The sequence below is a fragment of the Gambusia affinis genome, linkage group LG10, assembly GCF_019740435.1.
Source record: "Gambusia affinis linkage group LG10, SWU_Gaff_1.0, whole genome shotgun sequence".
In the NCBI taxonomy this organism is placed as follows: domain Eukaryota; kingdom Metazoa; phylum Chordata; class Actinopteri; order Cyprinodontiformes; family Poeciliidae; genus Gambusia; species Gambusia affinis.
The window spans coordinates 21,598,590-21,622,954 of NC_057877.1; the positions used below are offsets into that span (position 1 = coordinate 21,598,590).

The window sequence follows — 24,365 nt, forward strand, 5'->3', positions numbered from 1 at the left end:
GACATCTTCAAACCTTTAAAATGATGAAATCTGCTTAGTTATATTTGAAAACACTGAAAAAGAACATTTCCTGAAAAGGGATATCTATCTCTAAATTGTAATCTTGAATCAGAGTGTGGGACAAAGAACACTGATGTATGCTGAAGATGTATATGTTGACTTTGGCACCCAACCATCTCTTGGGAGAAAGGGAGAAAGGCCCTAAAAGTAAAAAAAAAAAAAAAACAAAAAAAAAAAAAAACTCTTAACAACTGAGATTTTTAGAGCATCATGTTCTGTTGAGCAACACATTGAACCATGAAGCAGACTTCAAACTACAACAGAAGACCGCATAGGTGCTACTATGGCAGCCAAAGAAAAGAAACCAAGGTGTTCAGTCAATCATCTAAATGTAATATAAAAAAAAAAAAATGATGTTGTCTGGTCCAATGAGTCTCAGTGTAAGCTGCAACATTCAGATGGTTGAGTCTGATTTTGGCTTAGAGGTGTCAGTGAGCATCATTCATAGGAGATGATTGTTCACTTTTTGCTTGCCATGGATCATACTTTTCCTCCCAAATATTGTAGTGTACAATTCAGGGAGAATAAGATGGAAGATGGGACACAAAAATTACTACACATTCGTTACGCTGGAGTCAGGTATCAATATAAGCATGGTACCATCTGGGGTCTGGCGGTTAGGGACCTCCGGTTAAAATATTACAGCTTAGCTGGGTATTGGTGCTGACCATGTCATGCTCATACTGCATCCATCTTCTTTTGGCTACTAACAGTAAAATAACACACCAAATGAAAAAGCTCAACTAAGAAACCTGAAACTGTTTTTTTTTTTTTTTCTGTGTATTTATTACTCTATAGAACTCTAAAAAGATACTGTGCTGCACCACTATGTTGATATGAACCCAAATTTAGGGAATGCTTTCAACAGCTTGCCATACAGGAAAATAGTACTAGCAATGTGTACCTGATAAAGAGGTTCGTAAATTGCTTTTTTCTCTGTTGTAGAGGCATTTATTTATACCGCTCAATTAGAAGAGCCAAAGTCAATCGGACAAAAGGAAATGATATTTGTTTTGTGGCTTTCAAATAAATTATCTTCACTCTTGTGGGTTTAAAATACAACTTTTTAGTGGATCAACTCTGTTATAACATGATGACTTTAATATCAATTTATCTACAAAATTGTGTTATACACCACTGCAATCTTCAAGTCATGGAAAGTGCACAGTCACTAAAGCAAAGAAACATATAAAAAATACAAACAAACAGAGAGTACCATTTTAACCATAAAATGTCTATTCATTTAGCATTGGTACTTACAGTATAAATGAGCAGAATCATATTGAAACAGGATGGTTCAGCTGTATGCAGTGGGTTTTTACAGCAGAAATATCATTTTGAGAAATGGTTGTGCATTTCCTCAAAGATCCAGCCCATTTTTTAAACATGGCACTGAAATGGGCATTGTCCAGTACATTCTTCAGTTGTCCATGGCTGGTTGCCTCATGATTAACCATAGAGTTTTATAATTAATAGAGACAAAGCACATGTGTATGCATCTGTATCAAGGACTCAAAAAGGTTTCCTTGTACACAATTTACAATTTAGTTTTCAACCAGCTGTTAACTGCACAGCTTGGTGGTCTCATAATCCACTGAATTAGGTAAACGTGCACTGAAGGCCTGCAAGGAGGCAAAAATGCGAACCACTTCACTGGGAGTGAGTTTGAGCCTGTGGCGGAGGAGACAGGCGAACAGGTCCATCTTTTGTTGGCCTGCAGGGGAAAGGCGATTCACACGATCTCGTATTTCCAAGAGTTGAAGGATGGCCGTGTCCTGGGAGCCCTGTGTGTAAGGGTAGTCCAGTTGGAGGATCAAGTCACGAATTGCCTCTGGGTCAAAGTGCATACTGTAGCCAAACACTTGGATACTGTTTATCTTCATGTAACCCAGGCTCTGAGCAGGATCAGTAATTTCGGCAGGTTCATAATAAACACTTTCATTTGCTCCGTCCTGAGTCTTTATCCGGCTACGAAGATAGATGTGGATAGTTTCAAAGAATGTCTTCCACTTGTTACCCAATGTCAAAGTCCAGTTGTAACACTCGAAGGGTAGGTCCAACTTGGTGGCCTTCCAATCTGGAAAACCATTTTCATTGACGGGGATGTACCAGCTCTCTGAGTGGCTCCCACCAAAAGGGTTGATATAAAGAGTGAGCGCAGGCTCCAGGGTACTGTTCTTTGTAAGGCAAACTTGAAGGGATATTCCAAGCAGCATATGAACCATGTTGGTTTTATATTTGTTGCTCTTTAGCGTCAACAGCATCCTCTTCCTCCACGATGGGTCAAACCAGCTGTTCAGTCTCATGTCATTGCTGATAAAAATAGCATGAACCTGTGTGACCAAAAACACGCAAAAAAAAATCCAATTAGTTCAGTTAGAAAACATGATGTATTTTGAATGCATGCAGTTTTTAGACAGCTTTATATTTATGATGTTATCTTTGCAATGCAACATCACTGAAAAAAGATGAAATTGTATTGTATAGTTTTAAAGTGCAACCTCCATAATTTTCTAAATTCTTATTTGAGTCTATGTAACTCTGTAAGATTCAATAAAATGCTGGATGTCTATATAGATACAGGATATGTACAATATTGAATGAACAGCAAGCCTTGCCATTATTGCTGCTGTTATTAGATTTAGTTTCTGAAAAGCAAGAGGAAAGCCAGCCTGGGAAAAAAAAGAGCAGCAGACAGAGTTCACACCTCTTTGTCCTGGAAGTTCAAGACCTTAAATTTTCTTAAGATAAGAAGCTGATTTTGTTTTTCAGGGACAACAAATGAACCAATCCAATTATTTATTTATTTTTTCTTCACTACATTTAACAAGTCTCGTAGAATTTGTTTTTATAAATCGTAACAAAAGGCATATTTTTTTATATGAAAGCATTTTATTTTTAACAACTTCTTATTTGAACCATACATTTTAATTTCATCCAGAGATTTTCTTAGTAATTAAAGCATACATTTTTTTTCTTCCTTTTTGTTATATATTTGGAGTGTTTATTTAGGTCTTCTCCTGTTAGTTAAGTCACTTTCAGCTTAATTTATTTCTAAAATTGACGACTAAACCTTTGATTTAGATTTATATATATATTTCACATAAACAGATGTAAATCATTAATTTACAATGCAATATCTTGAGGTTCTAAATTACCTTAACCCTCATTTGCTAACTTAAACTTTAGTGTTTTAATGCTCTTGGAGTGACATTAGGAGAGAAGAGAAATGTTGGTGATAAAACTCAGAGTTTGTCATAAATGTATGATCATTGTACTACAGTAATACTGTGAAACCTACACAGATTTCTTCTGTATCAGAAAAATTTTCTAACAGTAACAGATATCTAATGAAAGAAGCATGAGAGCGCATACACTATTAAAAACCTGTTAGCGATCCATGGGGCCGTGCTGGTCATTTGGTCAATTGTAGCTCAAAGGGAGTAATTGTCTTACAATCCTGAAGTTGAACTCAGGTTCTTCCTGTGGATGTGCCTCTAGACAAGGCATTTAACCCCTTAAAAAGAGCTTTATATGTTCAGTCAATTTTGTATTAAAATTTTTGCTGGAAAAAAAGGTTTGAAAATGTAATATATATGTTTGAAGTTAGGATTTGCACCTCCTTTCTTTAAAGACTGTTGTGAACATGAATGATTTGAAGAAGTGGTATACAAGCCTTTTGCTTCCAGTACACAAGTACTTTTAAAAAAGGGAGAAGACATGCAGCTTATGTTGTGAGGCCGAGGCTCAAACTTGTGTCGAGGACACAGACGTCACAGGTTCCGAAGAGAGGTTCAGGGACAGAAGATATGTACCTGAGCCAGCATTGGAATCAGTGAAAGATTCTGCTTTTACTACTGCAAGAATCAGGTAGATCTTTAAGTTGTTTTGTTTTGGTTCTTTATTTAGATTTGTTGATGTTTAACATAAAAAAGTCTAACTGGCCACAAGAGTGGGGAAATAGCTAATAGCCTTTTGTTTGGTTGTTGTATGGTCAGACTTTGGAGTAAACTAGCAGGACACATCCAACTCTGGCAATATCGGTTGCTGTCTTGATTTTCATTCACTAGTAAAATGATTTAATGAATAATTGAACACCTGCATTTGCTGCTCTAAGACTTCGGCAAAAATGCTACAAACTACAAAACTGCCCAAACATATTAGTCTATTGGCACTGGAACCTTTGCAGAAGATTCACAAATCAAATTCCTCTATTACCGGGTGGCTTTTCAGTGTCTTGATTTCTTTTCAAACAGTAAGCATGTCTTTTCAGGAAGTTGAATCCAGATACTTCCTTATGAAAACGTTTTTCAAAAAGTATGATTTGCTTTACGTGTAAGTTTTCATTTTATAAATTAGGAAAAATTTCTGAATGCCGTGTTCTTCTTTATGTGAAGTTTCATGCATTTGAAGATGTTTTATTTATTTTTTTTAGAGAAATTGGGTTCATTAATCTAAAACTGCAACCTGTCAAGTGTACTGTCACTGTCTTTAATGTGCTGTGGCATCCACGTAGAAAATCTGCACAGACAGTCATACTTAAAGTGCAACAATATTTATGTATTCAATATCTTGTAAGGTCAAACAAATAAATTAAACACACATATATTACATAGCTAAGTTTGACAAAAACAACAAATAGTTTCCATAAAACAGTGTGACAAATTGTTAAACAGAAATGTGGAGAAACAATAAAGCTTCCCTTTGCCAGAAGCTGGCCACTATACAATGCAATCCCAGGAGTCCATGTGTCTTTTTTTCTAGGCACAGCTCAACTAGCGGTGAACCTGACATCATTAAACAAAAGCTAACAAAGAGATACCTCAAGCCTGCGGTCTGCTCTCTGCAGTAGGTAGCCTAACTCCAAATCTTGGAGGTCCGTCTCAAAGCCCAGGTAGTTCTCTGTAGAGTCTGCCACCATAGGTCTGCAAGCTCCCTGCATCAAAGCAAATCCTGGGTTACAGCTTCCACATCGGGTGTGGTTGTCTGGTGCACACACTGCACAGGCTGAGCCTTCGCCAACGGAGCAGGGTGGGGGCGACTGACAAGGGCTGTGTTCATATCGGCAGCTGCAGCTGTGAAGCTCCTCGGAGAATGTTCCAAGTTGGTTGTTCTCTGAGCAGTACAGGAGGGACTGGATATGTCCTAGCCAGTAGGAGTGAGGCCTGCAGGAATAACAATAAGTGATATAAAGAGATCAAAATACGCTTTCAACATGAGCTGGTTAACAGGGGAAAAGCTTTATAAGACACCTGTCTTATAATGAGCCGCCAGACAGCTGGCTCATTATAAGTTTTAAATATACAAGACAGAGAGAACTTAACTAATCCTGGTTAAGGTAATTTGCAGATCAAAAGAGGTGTCTCTAAAAAATTTGTGCAACATTTAATGGAGTTTTACCATGATATGTTGTCTACCAGGAATATCAGTCTACATTCTCCTCTCCTTTTTTTCTCCCCTCCATGAGGTCTTTTTGTGGGCTCTAGTTTCCCTTATATGAAAGTAGGCCGACAGGAAAGGGGAAAGACATGTGGTAAATGTCACCAGGTCCTGGAATCGAACTTGCGACGGCTGCATCGAGGACTCAAGGCCTCCAAATGTGGGCTGCGCTATCCCCTACACCACCACAGCACGCCCCTACATTCTCCCTTCTGTCTGAGATTCTCATGAATGTTTATGAATTTGAACTCCTGCCATGCATGATTATTATTAAAGAAAATGACAGACATACAGAAGAGCAGAGAACGTTATCTTTGATCAATTTATGTCATAAATATTAGAAGTGCACTTTAGCCGGAGGGTGACTTAGTTTCAGACATGCACACAATTCCCCAATGTGAATTGGAGTTTCATTCCATGGTACTGCAATTTTTCCACCATGATCCCTTTATGCCTCTTATCATCTTTGCTTACAGATGAGAAATGGTCAGCATTTTTGTTTGAAAATAAAAAGAATTATTTATGAGTTTATACTGAGGAAAACTTTATGCTAAGTTTAAAGTGTTTGTTGGATTACTTATGGAGAATTTATAAAATTTCATTGAGACATTAACCAAAGTTCAGAAATATGCAGATTTTAATAGTAAAATAAAATGCAACTTCTGGGAAATGGACTAAAAGCACATTTTCTCTACTTCACAGAGGACCTGTGGGTAAGCCAACAGCTTTAACAGAGTAAAGACAAGACAGCAATGGTTCTGATAGTTTCTTGTTGTGATCTCCTACGCCTGAAAAAGAAAAAAAAAAAAACTTTTAGAAACTTTTGCCTCTGAGGGCTATTACTGAAATTATTATTTTTTTAAATAGCAGTGAAATCCAAAAATATAAACATCTTCTCCATAAGAACTATAAAAAATATATTTTTTAAGGAAGCAAATGTTTTAAAATGGGAATTTGAAAAAAAAAAAATAATAAAAGTTGTTGTTTTTTTAAAGTGCTAATGATTTAAGTTATTTTATTTAATAGTTCCCTTACCCTGCAGTACACAGATTACATTGCCATTAGTGTGAGAAGAAGAAAACATACCCAACTTTTTTTTAGACATAAGTTCCTGTAGATTTTTTTGCAATTTAAAGCCATTTGAAAAGGCGTATATCTCTGGGTTGTAATGTGACATCTATTCTTAAACTAAGTTTATAATTGTCCACCTGATCCTGGAGATCCATTGGCCGACGGTAGCCAGTGCATCTGCTCCTGCAAGAATTCGGCAAATTGTCACTTGACAAGGTCGTCACAACTAACTGTGGACTCATTCTATCTCTGCTGCTTTCGCACAATTGACAGCCTGTCGCAAAATCCAAAAGTTTCTTCTACTCTTCGCAAGAGTGGACTGAGAAGTCACATCTAGTGAATCAGACTGACAAGAGCCAACACTGTGAACCAAAGTAACTTTAGCTCAATATAAAAATTGTTTCGCTGAGAAAATAGCAATAAAATATATCAAAGATCCTTTGTGAGTGGATGGCTTATACAGCTTTTTATCTTATCAATGTGAGGAAGGTATTATTAGTCATAACATCTCAGAACATCACTTCAAAATACCCTAAGTATCATTTTAAATGTATAAATCATATATCTGTGCCTAAGCTTGTGTGTAGGTTTGAGAGAAATTATGTCTTCTTATACAAAATGAAGACTGCTGGAGACTTCAGATCTTTACTGCAGCTCTCAGTCTCTGCCCTCTGCTGCTGCCTGTTAGACTCCGCTCTCCTGGTGAGACATGTTTAATCTTAAATAACTGCATTTTCTCTGTCTCCTGTTTCACTTGCATCTTGTTTTCCAGTTAGTTCTCCATGCAATTATAATCACATCTTCCTCTTTTTCAGTTATCAGGTTGTCAATTTTCTCTTGCTGGAGTCTACGGCTGCATTTATGCCCATTTTGCTTGTGTCCTTGTTTTCAGTTTCTCTTGCCACTCCTTTGTTAGATGATGAATATGATTTCAGATGGGGGTTCTGTCTGAGCTCAGGAGTTTCTTGCCTGCTTATACATTTTTTCTTTTCATCTGACTATCATTTATGTCTACCTTTGTATCTCAGTTTGCTGCTTTAAATGTTGATCTCTGAGAAAAAAAAGATAGACAGCATCTTTCTCTTGACATGAATTGTCATGTGCCTCATGCTTTATGAAGGACAAAGTAAAAAATGTAAACATCATTGAAATTACAATTAGAAACATATAATGAAGAGGATGTTTGAAAGTACTTTCTGTTATAAGTCAAGATCTTGCTTTTCATTCCATTGAAGTCTTTCCTAATCAGTGTGTTTAGTTACCATGTGGATGAGACCCTGCTTCATGCACACTTGGGACATCACTGTATCAAACAGATTTCAAGTAAAAATAGAATCCTTTTGAACCAGACTATTCATACTATGACTGAGAATTATGACAACAGGCTACCAAATAACAAATCACAGGGAAAGTTAATTTGCCACTTAGGAACTAAACCAGTATGTTGATTGCACACTGTTAGTTTCCCTGCCTGAAGGCTAGACTGTTAAGGGTCATTATACTTCCTCAAGTGAACATGAGAATTTGTGTGGTCATTACAATTAAACAACTTATTGACTTTCTTTAGACAAAGTTTTTATGCAACCACTAAATATGTCTAAGTCACAGACATATTGCTACATTGAAAATGATATTTTGTGCCCCGTATTACTAGTCAAATTATTTAACTAGTACCAACATCTTCACTGTTATATCTGCAGAAACGCCACACAGGGAGGCATTGTGCTGTTTCTTCCAGATCACCTGTTCACTATTATATTTTCTATTACAAATACTCTTTCATATTTTGTCATATTACATCTGCAAACTTTAATGTTTTTAACAGAGAATTTATAAAACTGACACACAAAAATGCATAGTTATGAAGTTGAATGAAACTATTTCATGGTTTTTAACATTTTATACAACTACCTGGCAACCTACATAAATTCAATTGTGATCCAAACAAATAATTTTACAAAGAAGCAGCAAAAAAGGCCCATGGCAAGTCTGGAGGAGCAGCAGATGTCCACAAATATGGTAAGAGTCAATATACATAACGACTCTTGGTAGTGCAGTTCACTAATCAGACCTTTATGAAGTACTAGTGAAAATGGAAAGCTCCAAGAAGCCATGTTTACAGTTTGCAAGTCAAATACAGAAAACAAGATGTGATATTAAAACATATATATTTTAAAAAAAGAGTTTTTTCCCTTCATATAAAATGTAATGTGTTGTCGAAAATTGCATGCCACCATAGAAACACTATGCCCACCAATATGATGCTACCACAGTGGGTGACAGAATCATATTGTAGGGATCTTTATAATTGAACTTGAGACACATACTGTTCAGGGTCAAATTGACCCACTGATTAAACTCAAGATAAATGAGTCATACAGAGAGTATTCATGTTTTCCTCCACTTCTTCTGAATGTCCGCTCTGTGTGGGTGGAGTTTCTCCAGAGGAATAGAAAATGTCCCAGTCAAAAGTTGTATGAACACCTGCTTTCTCGCAGTTTCCTAGTGAAGTAAAGAGAATAGTGAGTGTGTGGGCTTGCATGTGCATGTGTGCATACGGTTTGGTGTGCTTGTGTATGTGGTGAAATATGGTTCATAGCTGCAAGGAAACATATAGAACTGGACATTTTTAAATCTTTTTTGCACTTTAACTTGACTGCCGAGTCAAACTGACCTGAAAAGTATCAATGTAAAAAGTAGACCCGTGGTGCAAATATGTAAAATAAATCAATTTTAAATTCCTATGTAGAGTGCACTTATTAAAACAAATAGAAAAAGTTTTATGCAAAAAAAAATACTTCCAACTTTTTAAAAACATTTTTTAAACTTTAAAATGGTTCAATTTGACTCGGAACATAACAGGAGGGTTTATACAAAGAGATCTTTGAGGAAAACCTATTCAAGGCAGCGAAAGACTTAAGACATGAATACAGTTTGGTATCCCACCAGATTTGTGACCCTAAACCTAATATCCAGAACTGCAATGGGTTGGTTATTAGTAAATATAAAAGGCATGCTTTTCAGATTTTTATTTGTAAAAATGCTTCATTTTGACTTTACAAGTCACTCATTATGTGTCTATCAAATAAAATTCCAATAAAATCACTAAAATGTGTGGTTGTAATATGACTAAAAGTGAAATAGTTAAATGCTTATCAATACATTTTTCAAGACACTGCATGCCAAATCAACCAGTTTTTCAACCCATGCAAGATAAGCAAGCAAAATCAATCATAAATTTACATAGAATTAGAGTAAAAGATGTTATAACTATAAATCCAGGTTGCCCTTATTGCAAGATTAAATTGCCTGAGACATGATCGTAGATGTAAAGACTATCGAAAATTTTGCCTTGAAAGGATTATTAAAAATCTATGAAATAATTTTAGTGAATTCCTAATAGCATTCAACAAGTACTTGGATGATTATAGATTAAAGCCTTCATGAAAGCCTCCAAACAGTCTGGAAGACGCATATGAGGAAAGCGCTTTCCGAGAAGCTTACAGAAAAAAAAAGATCTGAGTTCTTCAATTCAATGATGACATAAATCATTAATGCAAATAGTCAAACTTTCAGCAAAAATGTGGTGTGCCACTAACAGAAGACTTGCTTTGACGCTCTTATTTGCTTGTAACTGCCAGCACAGTGAAGAAGCAATCCAAGGGAGGCAAAAATCAATCACAAATCATCTGTTAATCTCAGGTGTAGAAAGGTGCAAATATTCAGCTCAAAATGGCTTTTTACAGAGAATTAATATCACAGTGTAGAGAAAGAATACCTAAGAGACAATTTAAAGATGATGTGGTTGTAAAAACTGAGATAACCAAGGTTTAGAAGCTGGCGACAAAACTTCCTGCTGTGGAAGGCAATATCAGCTGCATAGATAAGCGATTAATGTGAGTTTGATATTGTGGCGGAGAAATCAGAGCAGTTCAGAAGCAGGGATGCTGAGAGAGAAAAGAGACCGAAACTGTATGTCAAGAACCCTCTATAGATTAATCTGGCAGTTGATCTATGTGCTGTTGCCACCATCGCTGCTGCCATTACTGTGGTAGCTGAGCTGAACTGATGTAGCATGACTGACAGTGATGGCTAGAAGCATCACCTTTTGCAAACACCTCTTCAGCTCCCTCGCATTGGCATGTCTAGGTTTTACTGACAAGTAACTGTTTTCTGGTACAGAAATAATGACTGTCTTTCCACGGCAGTAAACACTGATGGAGCCAAGCATTGCTATAACACACCACATCGCTATGACGTTGGTTGGAGGGATATAGACATGTAACAGTTCAACTTTAATACTGATGTTTTGTTTATTTTTCTGAAAACTTTTAATTGTTCATTTGATTATCTTAGTGAATGTAAAAATGCCTTAAATAAACCACTGCTGTTTATGTGAAAAAATGAAGCCCCTGATATAGACTTGGGTGTTATTTCTAAAAATAAAACACTTATAATAAGCTGTGAGGCCAGTGACAAAACAATAACTATAAAAGATTTTAAAAATGTAACTTCATACTAATGATGAAATACTAATGACGAAAAAATGACCAAATCATTCAGCTTCTCAGGGAGGTTGGTGCTTACCTTACAAAAAGATGTGAGAAAAAGACAGAAAATCATCACTGTAAATAGTTTAAACTGAATAAGAATAACGTGACAAAAGTATATGAAATCATAATTGTAAATCTGGGATGCATGAAGTAGAGTAACTTAAAGCAGGGGTTTTCATTCTGTCAACTTTTTGTGTTGTTATACTTATTATCCCATTCAAATATTTCACTGATGTTTTGGGATTTACCTGCTTAAGCTGTGGGCATTGCGATGAGAAATTATCCTTGCGTTGTTTTGTCATTTACAGTGACAAAGGTATGAACTACTTTTTGCTGTGACTGCAGTTCATTTACCCTCCAATCAAAAACCTCCCTGGACTTAGGAGACAACACTGTGGCAGCAGAGCATCTTCAGATCCAGCCCACGAAAATTTATAATTCAAATACTTGTGGTCGCATTTCCTTCTTTTTTTTTATTTTGTTTAGCCCAGGTTCTGTTTCCTTTCCTTGCTCACCATATGTTTAATGGTAGAAAAAAATCTATCCATTTTATTGCTGGCAAAGACTTGGTGAAGTTGGCCAAATGTTCACAATTACTTGTTTTAGTTACTCTTTAAAACGCCCTGACTTAAGCAAACATTTATCATATAAATGTGTCCTTACCGCTCTCTTGGTATCCGAATTTGAGGTTGTCTGTGACATCTTTTACTGAGACTGAAGAGCTTGAAAATAACTCTTTGGGCTCGTCTGGAGAGGACTCGCATGCTGTTCTCAAGCTGCTCATACCGCCACTGAAACAGGCTGTCCAAGGACCACAAGTGTTGAATAGATGACACATTCACGAAGTAGCTCTGGGGAAGTCTGGTGTAGAAGGCTTTAAATTCATCTGTAACAATAATAATCAGGGTCAACATCATCACAGTGTTTATGTTCTGAAACACAGCATTCAGCACAGCAAGACAGAGACTTACAAGTTAAGGACAAAATTGTGTTAAAAATGATAGACAGACAGAAACACCACAATTCGGTTTAGAAAATATATTTTGAAACAGAAATAAGCCAATTCCTGATATTTTTATAAAACATATTTAATGAGGAGTGTGATAAGTGCGGTTTTAGCACTATTTGCATGACTCTGTCCACTATCAACATTATATTGTACCTGTACCTGTAGTACAGCACTCAAGGTTGGCAGTTTCAAAAGTAGTTAAGTGGGAGAAACTGGATTTGAAGTTCATACATACAGAAAAAAAAAAAAAGTAAAACTGAATTTTAGTAAACACATGAATCCAATAGAAATTTCCCTGACTTTTTGCTGTACCAATACAAACAGTAGTCACAAGAATAGAAGAAATCATATACATTTAGAAGTCATCCTGTCCATGTTCTGCATGAGCCTTGCATAAACAAGTCTTTTGGAAACTTGTATTTTTCAGAAGCCTAAGTTTAGTTTATCAGGTTTGGGAAAGTAGGACAAGAGAGAAGTTTGTAGTGAAAGAATTTACATCTGAACAGATGAAAAACATTGAAACACAGCACACAGCTCTTACTTAGATTTCTCTGTCATGAGTGTACAGCATGTGAGGCTTGCCAACAAGACTGCTTTCATGTTTACGGCTTGTTTCCGTCACATAAATTCAGCAGTAGCTTTTTTGTTGCTTGTTCATGTAGCACGCACCTCTATAAATGACAAGAATCACTTCTTGAACAACAGATCGGCATGCAGCCAAGTATGCTAAAAAACATACTGGATGCACCCTTTATGTTTTACAAGCAGAGACCCCATTTTTCATTCAGCTCCAAAGACAAAGTTGAAATCCTTTCTATTTTGACAAAGAATATGAAATCTGAATTTAGACCTTAAAATCCAATGTTTGTCTATAAGCCAAAAACTGGGCCTAATTGTCAGATTCTCCTGACAGGCAGTATCTACTGACTATGTAAACTAATTGTCATACAATGTACGAAGTCATTTTCAAAATTTTACAGATACCTATGGACTAAAATGCAGAACATTCTTGCATTGCTGACCAGCTGCTATAACATCAACATCTTTATATAAACAAACAAAAGTGTTGAAATGTTAAATGCCATGACAGTAAGTTAGATATATTGTGTAGGTTGTGTTAACGTACTTAATGTGACACATTTGCATTTTAATAAGTAAATACACAAACACATAGCAAAGGTAGTTTCTGTTTTGTTCTATTCTATTCTGATTCAGAAAAACATAATTGGAGATATACTTGTACATCCAGAGTAGCTCTCAGGCAACATTACATCACTAATTTATTACTAAAGGTGCTATGTTATATTTTTGGCACTTGATAAAATTCCTTAGCCCTATACTCTCTCTGCTTTAGTGCTTGGACTTATTTGCATTTTTAGTCGATAAAGCACTGCACTGATATCTCTTATTGAAGGACATTTTTATGACACTTTTAGGTGTCTGCATTCTGGACACACTTCTGCCCTCACTTTACAGCCAGCAATTAAAACATAAAGTTTGAAGGTAATTGCAGTGAGTAATATTTCAGAATAATGCAAATCTGGATAAAAAGACATCAATTTTGATTTCACCTGAGTAATAATGGTCAGGGCAGGGTGACCGAGCACAGCAATAATAACTAAACATTGTGCTAAGAGCTTCTATTCAACCTCTGTTTCCCCGATGATTGGAAAAGCTGGACTAGCAATAAATGGGTTTTATAGCTGATTAATCTTCTGCAGACTTACTGTAAACTGCCCAAGCTGAAAGTTGGTTCTTCTTTTGCATTTTTTATCTTATTCTTTTCTATTCATGTCATGTTTTTAATTTTCTATATGCAGATAGCATGCCAGAATTCAATACTCTTACTCACCTATTATTGTTCAACCCTAAATCAGAGTAGGGAGAGATATATGAATAAGATTCTCAATCAGGTTTAATGGTGCAGATAAAATACCTGAATTCATCCCCACCCTCTCTCATATAAATGATTTATACCCAAAAGTCGTATTTTCCACAAGTATGATGAGGCAAACAAGTTGAGAGGAAGCAATTATTCATTATTTTTTATGAGGACGTTCTCACCTGATTCTTCAAATTCTTTATAAAGCAACCCCCATGTCTCTGTTATTCTCTCCAGGCTCTCCTCCATGGCTTGGATGTCCATGTAGGGGCAGTTGCACTCAGGAAACTTGGGGTCACAGTTGCACCAGCAATCATTTTCCTTGCAGACAAACTCACCCTCTCCATTGCAGGCTATGTAGCTGAGAGCAGCCTGCACAAAACTTTCTCTCAGGTAGTCTGGTAGGATTACTTGCAAGCCTGTAAAATCAAGCTGACTTTAGTCCCGTCATGAAGATGTGCACGAAGGGAGTGACAGTGAAAGTGTGGGGGCCATAAAGTGCTGGCTGAGCTGATAACTTACTTAATAAAATCTATAAATCTATAAATCTATAAATCTGTATGCCAAACAGATAAATTTGGAAACATACAAAAAAGAGAGAGAGAGAGAAAAAAAAAAAAAAAAACTGGTAAAAATTTTACAAACCTTGCAGCTGGACTTTATTTTCAGGACTCTGAACAAGGACAGAACTAACGGAGTCAAGGTTGTCATAGTTACTACACCCAAGAGGGCCTGTTCGCGTCTCTGTCACCTGGGCAACAACAACAACAAAATGTAATTTATAACTACTCCACTTTATTCATTTTAGCAAAGTGCATCGCTAACCTAAAGAGTACTCTTACTTGATGAGAAAAGAAAAATGTTTCTAGTGTAATGTAAATGGGTAACGTACATTGGTATTCCTGTTCTCTTAAAATAAAGCCATTTTAACATAATCAATTGCACATTTGAATGTAAAATAAGTAAGCTCCTTTCTGCTGAAAGGAGCTTGAGGAGCACTCTGTTGTTCTAATTTTAAGGGAAGAATGGTTCCAAACTATTCATGTATTTTTTGTCTAAGCCCCTAGTTAAGGACATTCTAAATGACTCTTGCCACAAAGCCCCTTTCTTCACTTCATCTGCAAGAGCCTACTTTACCGTTTCCTATTCTCTTACAGTGACAGTGACGTGCATCTAAGTAGATCTCGTTTTTCTCTCTTTGTGGTTTTTTGACTTTGTATTTTGCTTAGCAATTTGTCCAACTCAGGCTTGTAAGGAGACAGTTCTTGTACAGTGACAGATGGATGAGGTGAGACAATTGGGGTAAGTGGATCAGTAAGATCATCATAAACGGTTGAATAAAAAACTGCTGTTGCAAGTATCCAGAAACTCAGTACTCTGCCTTCTTATAAAAAACATAAAACATAGGAATAAAAAGAAAATTAGAATGAATAAACATCTTTTCTTCAAACTGAATGTCTTAAAATACACTTAAATATCACTTTAATAATCTTTTCCTGAATTATGTGGGTTTTTAATGCTTATATGAATGTAAGGAAAAGAGACACAATGCTAGATTCTAAACCACATGCATATACAATCCTTAAAAGGAATTATGTGATAAGCCATATAATATGCCATATAGAAAAAAACATTGAATAATGAGCAGAACATTCAATTTCCGCTTTGCTTAGCAGCTGCCTTTCACAGCTGATACATTCTGATATATTACAAAAAGCTTTATAGGACGCTGCATGTAAACATATGATAAAATTTGGATGTAATATGGATGGAGGAATACTGTGGTAGACTGCTCTCCTCTGTGTTCAGCAGTGTTTCTCATGATGTGGGGACTTGATGCTCTGTGTACACTGAGGCAGAAATATGCCATATATTTTCATGATTTTTGTTTTTTCTAAAAAAAAAAATACAACTTTCTTTATTAGGTAAAGATAATGTATTTTATTAAGATATCTCATTTGAGAAATTTACAACAAAGAAAAACAGAGAGAGAGAAAAAAATAAGTTAAGTTTTATTTCTGATGTTTTATAAAGCTTATACATCATCAGGAGGTTTCAAATATGACAGCAGAAGTCATCACCATGTTCAACTATTATCCACAGCATTAAATACAAAACATATTATCTATATTATTTAACTATGTTTATACATCATATGTTTATTCATGTGACAATTTATTCGTAGCTTAGTAAAGGTGTAGGATGTTACCTAATTTGGAAATGAGTCTTTTAGTAAAACTATTAAAAAAAGTGAGATACCAATTATGCATTTCTTTTTTTTTAGCTTTTTCATGTTAAACCTAAAACAATATATTAGCCCATCAACCTATAAAGCATATGTGTCAGTCCACATTAATACATTCCATATACATGGGTTAAAGCTCGTGGTTGTTTTTTGCTTTTGTTTTGTTTTGTTTTCTTGATACCTTCATCCACTTGACCCAACATATTTCAATGTTAAATAAATGTGATCTCTAGTGCTACTGATAAATATATCGTATGGACAGAAAACTGCTGAAGTTTTATGTGGGTTTGAGAATAAATTCAGGCTGAACACTTAAAACAGAACATACAAAATATGCTCTAAATGGAGAAACGCACAGCTTTGTAAATTTAAGCATAAGTAGATTTTTATGTGGTAACAGAATAACACAGCTGAGTAGAGAGTAAATTATTGCATCTGTCTAAATTATATCATCCCACAAGAATAAAGCAGGCTTATAGGTTCGGTTTATAATTTTAGGTATTTTTTACATGATTTGGTCTTCCTACAAATTTGTTAATATGTGCTGCATGGATGTACTGTCCAGGCATCACACTGCACATTTCAGAACCTATTTGCTAAAAGGAGACTGCTTTTTCAATATGAGAATAGTATTACTGAGAGCAGAAATGTGAAGTCATTAACACAGTCAACTCACAATAAGTATGAAGTTCTTTATTAACATACTTTGGTATTTTCTCACTATAGCCAATCTACTTGGTCGTGGAACAGACAACGATCAATAGTAAGAGACTGGGTACACAGAAATGTGTTTGTCATTACAAGAGTGCAATAAATCCAGAGGCAATCCATCAGATGGCAGGATAAAATTAAAGGTCCCTGCTGTTCTCTTGGTCAAGTCTGAAGCCTTGTTTATCACTTTGTGTAGACTGACTGGCAAACAACATTTGAGTAAGGCAGAGTTATCTATATTGATTCGGTTCACAAAAATTGCAAGGTGCAACAAAAATGCATCCCTTTGCTCTTGGATATCTCTGAAGTCATGACTCTTTGTACAAACAAGCAGGTCCAATCAAAAAACTCCCCCCCCCATACTAACATGTCCTGAAGAAATTCCACATTTCAAAGGCATCGTGATGCATTTATACTCCTCAAAAATGAGCTTCAATTTGCAATTTTCATGGCTGAAGCATGCAGGCAATGCCTCATCGGTTTTCTCTCATTCATTCCTCAGCTTGCTAGATTTTAGATTTATGCAGAGAGCTCCAATCTGTTCTGCTATCTTGTGGGTCAACGCCTTTTGGAAAGGATTCATAAGTGTGGAAGAATCTGTCACTCCTTTGACTCACTTTCCACTGATTATAAAGGTGAAGCTGTGCTTTTTCCACTCTCCACCTGTCAGTCACATCAGATGACTGCATTTGGACTTAATAAAAGCACAACCTCAAAAACTCTCTTTCCCTCTGTAACTACAGAAGGACTACTTGATTCCCAGAAATGAAACAGACAAAAGCATTTGCAGCAACTCCTCTACTGTGTCCACTTCGACTGCAAAAAGTCATCGTTCTCTGAACAAATTATTGCAACAGCCACAGAGCTTTGACATAAGTGTAGAGAATCTGTCTCTTTCTGTTGGAAAAGGAGCTACCACAGCCAGCTCCCGCTGTGCCCGGAGAACAGAAAATGGCAGAGAAGAGGGACGCCCTTCCCTCTGTCACCCTATTAACCCCATGCTACCTGAAGGTGACAACTGGAGCTTGTGACTTGTCCCCAGCCGTGTTTCACAGGACTCATTTATCTTCCCCCTCACCATATGTGCTCATCATGGTGCTTCCTGCAGACTAAATGTGCTCAAAGCACCTGAAGATCATATTTCATCACAAGCAGGCAAATAAAAAAGAATATTTGTCTTTTTAGCTCTCATTGATGCTGTAATGGCATTTTTCTAAGGACGTTAACTATGACAACTGTGCACAACTAGCAATCTTTCTGTTAAATTTGAATCTGAAATTCAAATGTGTGAGCTTGAGAGTTGATTGCTTAAAATGTGTTTAAACTGTTTGAAATTAACCCAATTTAAACAATAATACATGTATAAAATATGTGCACACATTTTATCTGTGTAAATTTGAATCAATATTTCTATGTAAAATTGTGCTATGTTTGACAGCTAAAAGACAATAAGTGAGAGAAAATAAAATCGATTATTAATAAATTTACACACCTAGGTTTTAGATTATGACAAACCTTTTCTTATACACTGACATGCAAACCTTTTATCTGACAACCACAGTTACAACATGCTGGGGATTTAACTGAGAGTTGAGGAGTTTAGCTTGTTAGACATCTTGGTTGCAGTATCTGTGCTTTCCCAAAAGCTTGGTGAAATTATTGGTCCTGGAAGGATTTGGTATCATAATGTTAGAATATATTCCTTATGGTATTTGTATAGATGAGCTAATAATTGCTGATTATTCTCATAGCCAACAGCTGGTTATCTGTTATATATATATATATATAACTCTCAATATATATATATATATATATATATATATATATATGTTACTAGTGCTCTTTATTGGCCTTAGTCAGACAGGAAATAGGCTAATTGCCTCTGGACCATGCACAGATTTGAAATAAAAAGTTTTTTTTAATTTTTTTATTTAACTTAACATTTTACACAAAATTTCTAGAGCTATGTTTTTTCTTCTGTGCTTTCTGCATTATACCATATGAAATAATATGACTCAAAATAGTCTAAAACACTTCTTCATGATAAAGATGAATTTTGAGTTTGAGAGAATGTTCCGAGATAGTAAAAATCAATTAATGTAATTTATAAATCTGAATATAGGTTAGGAGGGAAAACATAACATTGCCAGATTTCAGATAGAGAATTTGGATTGAAGGTTTTGTTTAAACTATTAACTTAAACTAACTTAAATGCATGTTCAAAAGTGTTGTCATATGGTAATAGTTTATACCTTTTGTAGTAATGTGCCTGCAGTGCACATGTAAAAGAAAATGGATAACAGTTTTGAAAATACAGTTCTGTTTTACCTTTTCTAATTGTAGAGTGGATAAACTTTCTACCATTTCACCCAGTCCTGTCTTAAGACACTAAATGTAATACCACTTAAAAAAATTTTTTGAATGAACGTAATTAAATCATAGAAATGATTTCCACACGATTAAATAGCTTTCTTTCAACATGAAGCATGTTTGTTGAGCTAACTTTATTTTCATGAGTTGGACCAACTTAATTAAGTAGTGTGAAGGTAACACTGTAACATAAGTTAGTTTCAACTAAATTTGCATTCATCTTAATCAAGTAAAGTCAATTATTTGGTCCAAAACATTGCAAATTAGTTGGGCTGGCTCTATTTAATTACATTGGGTCCAACTATAGTTAATGAGTTGAATCAACCTTAATAAATTAAGATGAGCCAACACATTTGCTTTAAATTGGAATAACCTTAATAAATTAAGTTGAACTAACATATTTACCTTAAATTTGAGTAATAGAATTATATAGTGCTGAAAAAAGCAAAGTAATCAGGTGGAAATCCTTTCCATGATTTTTTTATGTTAATCCAAAGAGTTATTTTTTCAGTGTAGTTGCTAGCTATTTTTCCAGACTTTTGTCAGTCTGTCAGTGAAGCCTTTTTTCTTTAATGTCTCAATGTTTTATATGAGAGTCAATGTGGATGGAAAGTGTGATAGCATGTACAATTGCTTTTGTAAATAATATCTGAAAAAAATCTTAATAAAAAGTCATTACCTTTATGGCAGTGGAGGCAATCTGGATGTGGTGCAGTTTGCGCAGAGTGCTCTCCCTGTCAATGAAGTAAGAAGCGGCGAGCTGGTGCAGAGCTTCCAGACTCACAGTAGAGGAGTTACCAGAGAAATCGCTCACCTCTGCTTTCTTACTCAGCTTCCTTTTGTCCACAAATATTGTAAGGGCTTCTTCGCCTACATGGAAAAGAAACAGAATTTTTCTCATTGTTTTTTTTTTTTTTTTAAAGTGAATCAGAGGTGCATTAAAGCCTTGCAAGAATAACCTTTCTCTTTCTTGAGCTTTCTAGAGAATATTATGCAGTGGTCTATGTGATTTCAGACTTTTCCTCTGGCTTTAACTCCCAGAACACATTAAAATGAACTGTTTATCTAAATGTGACAAAGTGTCATGCTTTCCAGTTGTTTGAATAGGAATGTAGCTTTACATTGTCTATTTCTGGCACCAGAAGTAATATGAATACTCCCAGAAAACTCCAATGTTATTATGTACATGTCTGTCAAATGACTACTGATTGAAAGACTATTGCTAATATCTTGTAGAATTGCACTTTTTGTTGTGGCAGCATGTTGGAGTAGTTCTATTATGTTTGTTCTGATTTGTTCATTTTGCAGACTTTGGTTTATAAGTTTTTGGATTAGGGATTGCTTTTTCAGACAGTTACTACCTTTGGCCTTTGATACTGTGCAGCTGGGAAGATTTTTGCCCCTTTCTTTGTACTTTCGGGGCTATTGTTAAGATTCATAACCACTGCAATAAGTATTTTAGATTACAACTGGGAGCAGCTGATTAGCGTTTCAAAAGCTCAACTAGTACCTGAACTACAGCGCCAAATCCCAGAGGAATTGAAAAGGATGCTCCATGGATACAGAGTAGCAGAACCAAAGTACAGAAAGAAAAGAAGGACGTTCAAACCGTGTTTTCCACTGATCATATTCCCAAGATCAGCATTTCTTAGCCTGGCTTTCCAGCCATGCTACCAGACTAGGACTAAAAGAGTACATGAGGTGGATTGTAAGTGTTTGCTAGCAACTGATGGTTTCATCCAGAATATACAGAATATCATCATTATTATATATATATATATATATATATATATATATATATATATATATATATATATATATATATATATATATATATATATATATATATATATATATATATATATATATATATATATATATATATATATATATATATATATATATATATATATATATATATATATATATATATATATATATATATATACACAGATATATGTGCTGCAAAACTGAATTCTACTGGGGATTCTTCCTGCCCACAGCATCAACGTTTAAAATGATGCTTTAAATGTGTAAAGATATTTGGAATATATGTCCATTTTGGATAAGTAAAGTATTTATAAACTAAGATGAATTATTAGCTACCTTTGGTCCTGAAATAATTTAATGCTGAAGCTGTACATATATTCCAATATGAAATAAATTACAAAATAAAGGGTGAAAGAATACACTGAAAGAATACACTGAACAGCAAGTTTTTTTTGTTGTTTTTTTTTTTTCTTTTTTGTAAGGGGGAAAAAAGTTTCTTTTTTGCTTTATTTGTTTTGTTCTGAAATGGCAAAAAATCATTTAAGAGTTAAGTTTGAAGGATATGCATATTATTATTATTATAATTATGAGGCTTTAATGTACATGAACAGGTTGTCATGAACAATGGATAGTTCACAGTAAAAGGATGTTCCTGATAGTAACAACAACCTTGGATTCCTATTAAATGTTGTTGGCAACCTTGTGTAAATTTATCAGCTACAACCCCAGAAAGCCATGTGAAACAGTAAATCTGTCTATTTCCCTGCACACTACTTGAAAACTGGTATTTTAGGCCACATACCTATTGTGTTCATGTTACAAACTGGGGATTTCTAAAACGTTTTATTCAATTTAGATGTATAATAGGTGCTTTGTCAACAAATACTATTTCATAAACATTAGAGAGAAACAATGACTGATGGTCACATTATCAAGATGATGAAAAAAAAGAAAAAAAAGGTTGTTATTTTTGTAATCTACATGTGAAATTTTCAAAATTAGCTTCTTCAGTCCTCTTCGTTTATCTGAACTAAGCATGACTTCTCCTTTGGTTCCCAATATTTATACTTTGTCATTTAACAAATTTTCAAACAAGAAACATTTGGACCTCAAAAACATTCATGGGCAATTTTCAGAAATTAATCTATAACTTAACAGTGGCTTAACCTTAAAACAAAATTAGTTTTGCTCTAGGAGAGCCACTCAAAAATACAGATAATTATAAGCTACACGAAACACCAGCACAGTCTTCATAAGCACCTCCAAAGAATAAGGATTCCTTATCATAGCTAGAATAGGCCGTGCCACCCAGCATCTAAAGCCACTGATCATAGCAATCGCCTCTTCATAAGTTTAAGGGCTGGGGTGCAGCAGACGGTCTATGCTTTAAGCGTTCCTCAGACACTGCACATCATCTTTCTCATTATAATGCAGTGTTAATGCTTTGGAGTCATTTTTCTGCCAACTGCTTTTCTTACTCAACTGCTGAAGGGCACACTCCTAATATCACAATCTATTTATTAATTTCATTAAGTCCATATGTTTCTGAACACAGAGGCAATCCATACGGAACCGCAGAGACGTTTCTCGGGCAAAGATCCAAAGCAAACTCCTCATTCTCCTCTGTCTACGACACTAACACGCTGGCTGAGAGCCAAAGTGTGGGGCAACATCAGCTCAGGATGCCTGAGATGGTTGCATTGTGTACAGCCACTCACAACAGCAACCTTTTCATAGCTTGGAGTTAGGGCTGAAGTAATTGACAAGTGCTGCTTTGTAAAAGCAAATCTCTTTGAGAGAAGCCTTAACCTCTCTGGCATCTTAAAAAGTTTTCCTTTTATTCCTTTTCTTTTTTAGGAAAGTCAGTGAGGCATCAGTGCATGACCATTCAACAGTCTGTGAATAAAGAAAAAAAAAAAAAAAACGAGCTTTGGATGACCATGACCTGCAAAAGTATTTACAAATAAATAGTAAATGGTCTACATTTGTATAGTGCTTTATCAAGTCAGAGGACGACAGAAAGCTACAAACTACAGTTAGTCTTTCCCTCTGACCACCACCAGCAGGCAAGGAAGGAAAATGCCTTGTTGAAAAACATGACTGAAATAGATGGGGGTACAGGAGTAGAGGGGTTCAACTTGGCAACCTACGTATTAAACCAATATATTAAATTATATTGGGATGTTTTTTGGTTATTCTAAGTAAACTCCAGTAATGTGAATCACCATCTGCTGTCCATACAAAACACCTGGAAGATTTTATCATTTCAAGTTCCACAGCTTTGTGAAGCCAAGATCATTATCGTGAAAAATAATTCATTCAGTAACATTTCCCCCAGGGGCATACCATATTTTATAAGTTAAATGCTTGTAGTGTGAAAAAAGTTAAATTAATAATTAAAATAAAAGAAAAGAAGGTGGCTTTATTACTTTGTCTTAAGCCAATGGCATAAAAAAACAAAAACAAAAATCCTGAGCTGCACCTGATGTGCATATATAACATACATTACATACACCATCTATTGTCATTTCACTTTGCATTACTGTTGGATGTTCAGTGAACCATATATATATATATATATATGTATAATAACAAATACCAAAGAATAGCGTCCTTTTCTGAGACAGTTTATCAAATCTCTTTCTGACCTACTCATACTCACATTCATAAATCACACAATAATGGCTGTAGGGCTGTTACAGTCTATAATGGTCTTGTCTCACACCAGGAACCTCATAAGGTTCAGAGCCTTGTCATAAAAAGCACACTTCTGTAGGGTTCTTCAAGAAAATGTTGCACAACTGACTTCAAAACGTCTCTGTACAAAAGCACTTTTGAAGTGAATGTCATTTATTTATTCCTTGTTAATTTAAAAGGAATAAAGCTCAATTTAACTGGTGAATCCATGCAGAATATATGACTGCGCAATATTGCCTTGTCTTCACGGTATCTTAGTATGCACTATTAACATAGCAGGGGACTTTTCAGAATATTAAATGTGTTAGCTATTATTTATTAAGCATTCACACTTTGCATTCCATTAAAAATTTAGTATGTTGGAAGTAGATTTACTGTAATAGATTCCCACACCAGATGCTGTTGAAAATATCAGAGTCTGACTAGCTCAGGTAAGTGCTTGAAACAAAAAAGAATACTTATGAACATGTGGACATACCACAGCTGACATCATTGCAGCATTGAACAAAAATATTGCATTCTTGTCTAATTCATTTTAAAAGTTAAAACAAACATAAT

At 35.3% G+C, this 24,365-nt stretch overlaps 1 protein-coding gene across 1 annotated transcript in view; it reads right to left on the reverse strand.

Annotated features, from left to right (window-relative positions):
- Positions 1–379: 379 nt before the first annotated feature.
- The window catches only part of brinp3a.2 (bone morphogenetic protein/retinoic acid inducible neural-specific 3a, tandem duplicate 2), a 54,332-nt gene continuing 30,346 nt past the window's right edge, over positions 380–24,365 (reverse strand). Inside the window, exons 4-9 of the mRNA XM_044129106.1 lie at positions 20,020–20,210; positions 14,660–14,765; positions 14,197–14,433; positions 11,787–12,009; positions 4,883–5,225; positions 380–2,393 (exon numbers count right to left, since the gene is read on the reverse strand). Coding sequence (XP_043985041.1) covers positions 1,623–2,393; positions 4,883–5,225; positions 11,787–12,009; positions 14,197–14,433; positions 14,660–14,765; positions 20,020–20,210 — 1,871 coding nt within the window. The 3' untranslated portion in view covers positions 380–1,622. The remainder of the gene's footprint in view (positions 2,394–4,882; positions 5,226–11,786; positions 12,010–14,196; positions 14,434–14,659; positions 14,766–20,019; positions 20,211–24,365) is intronic.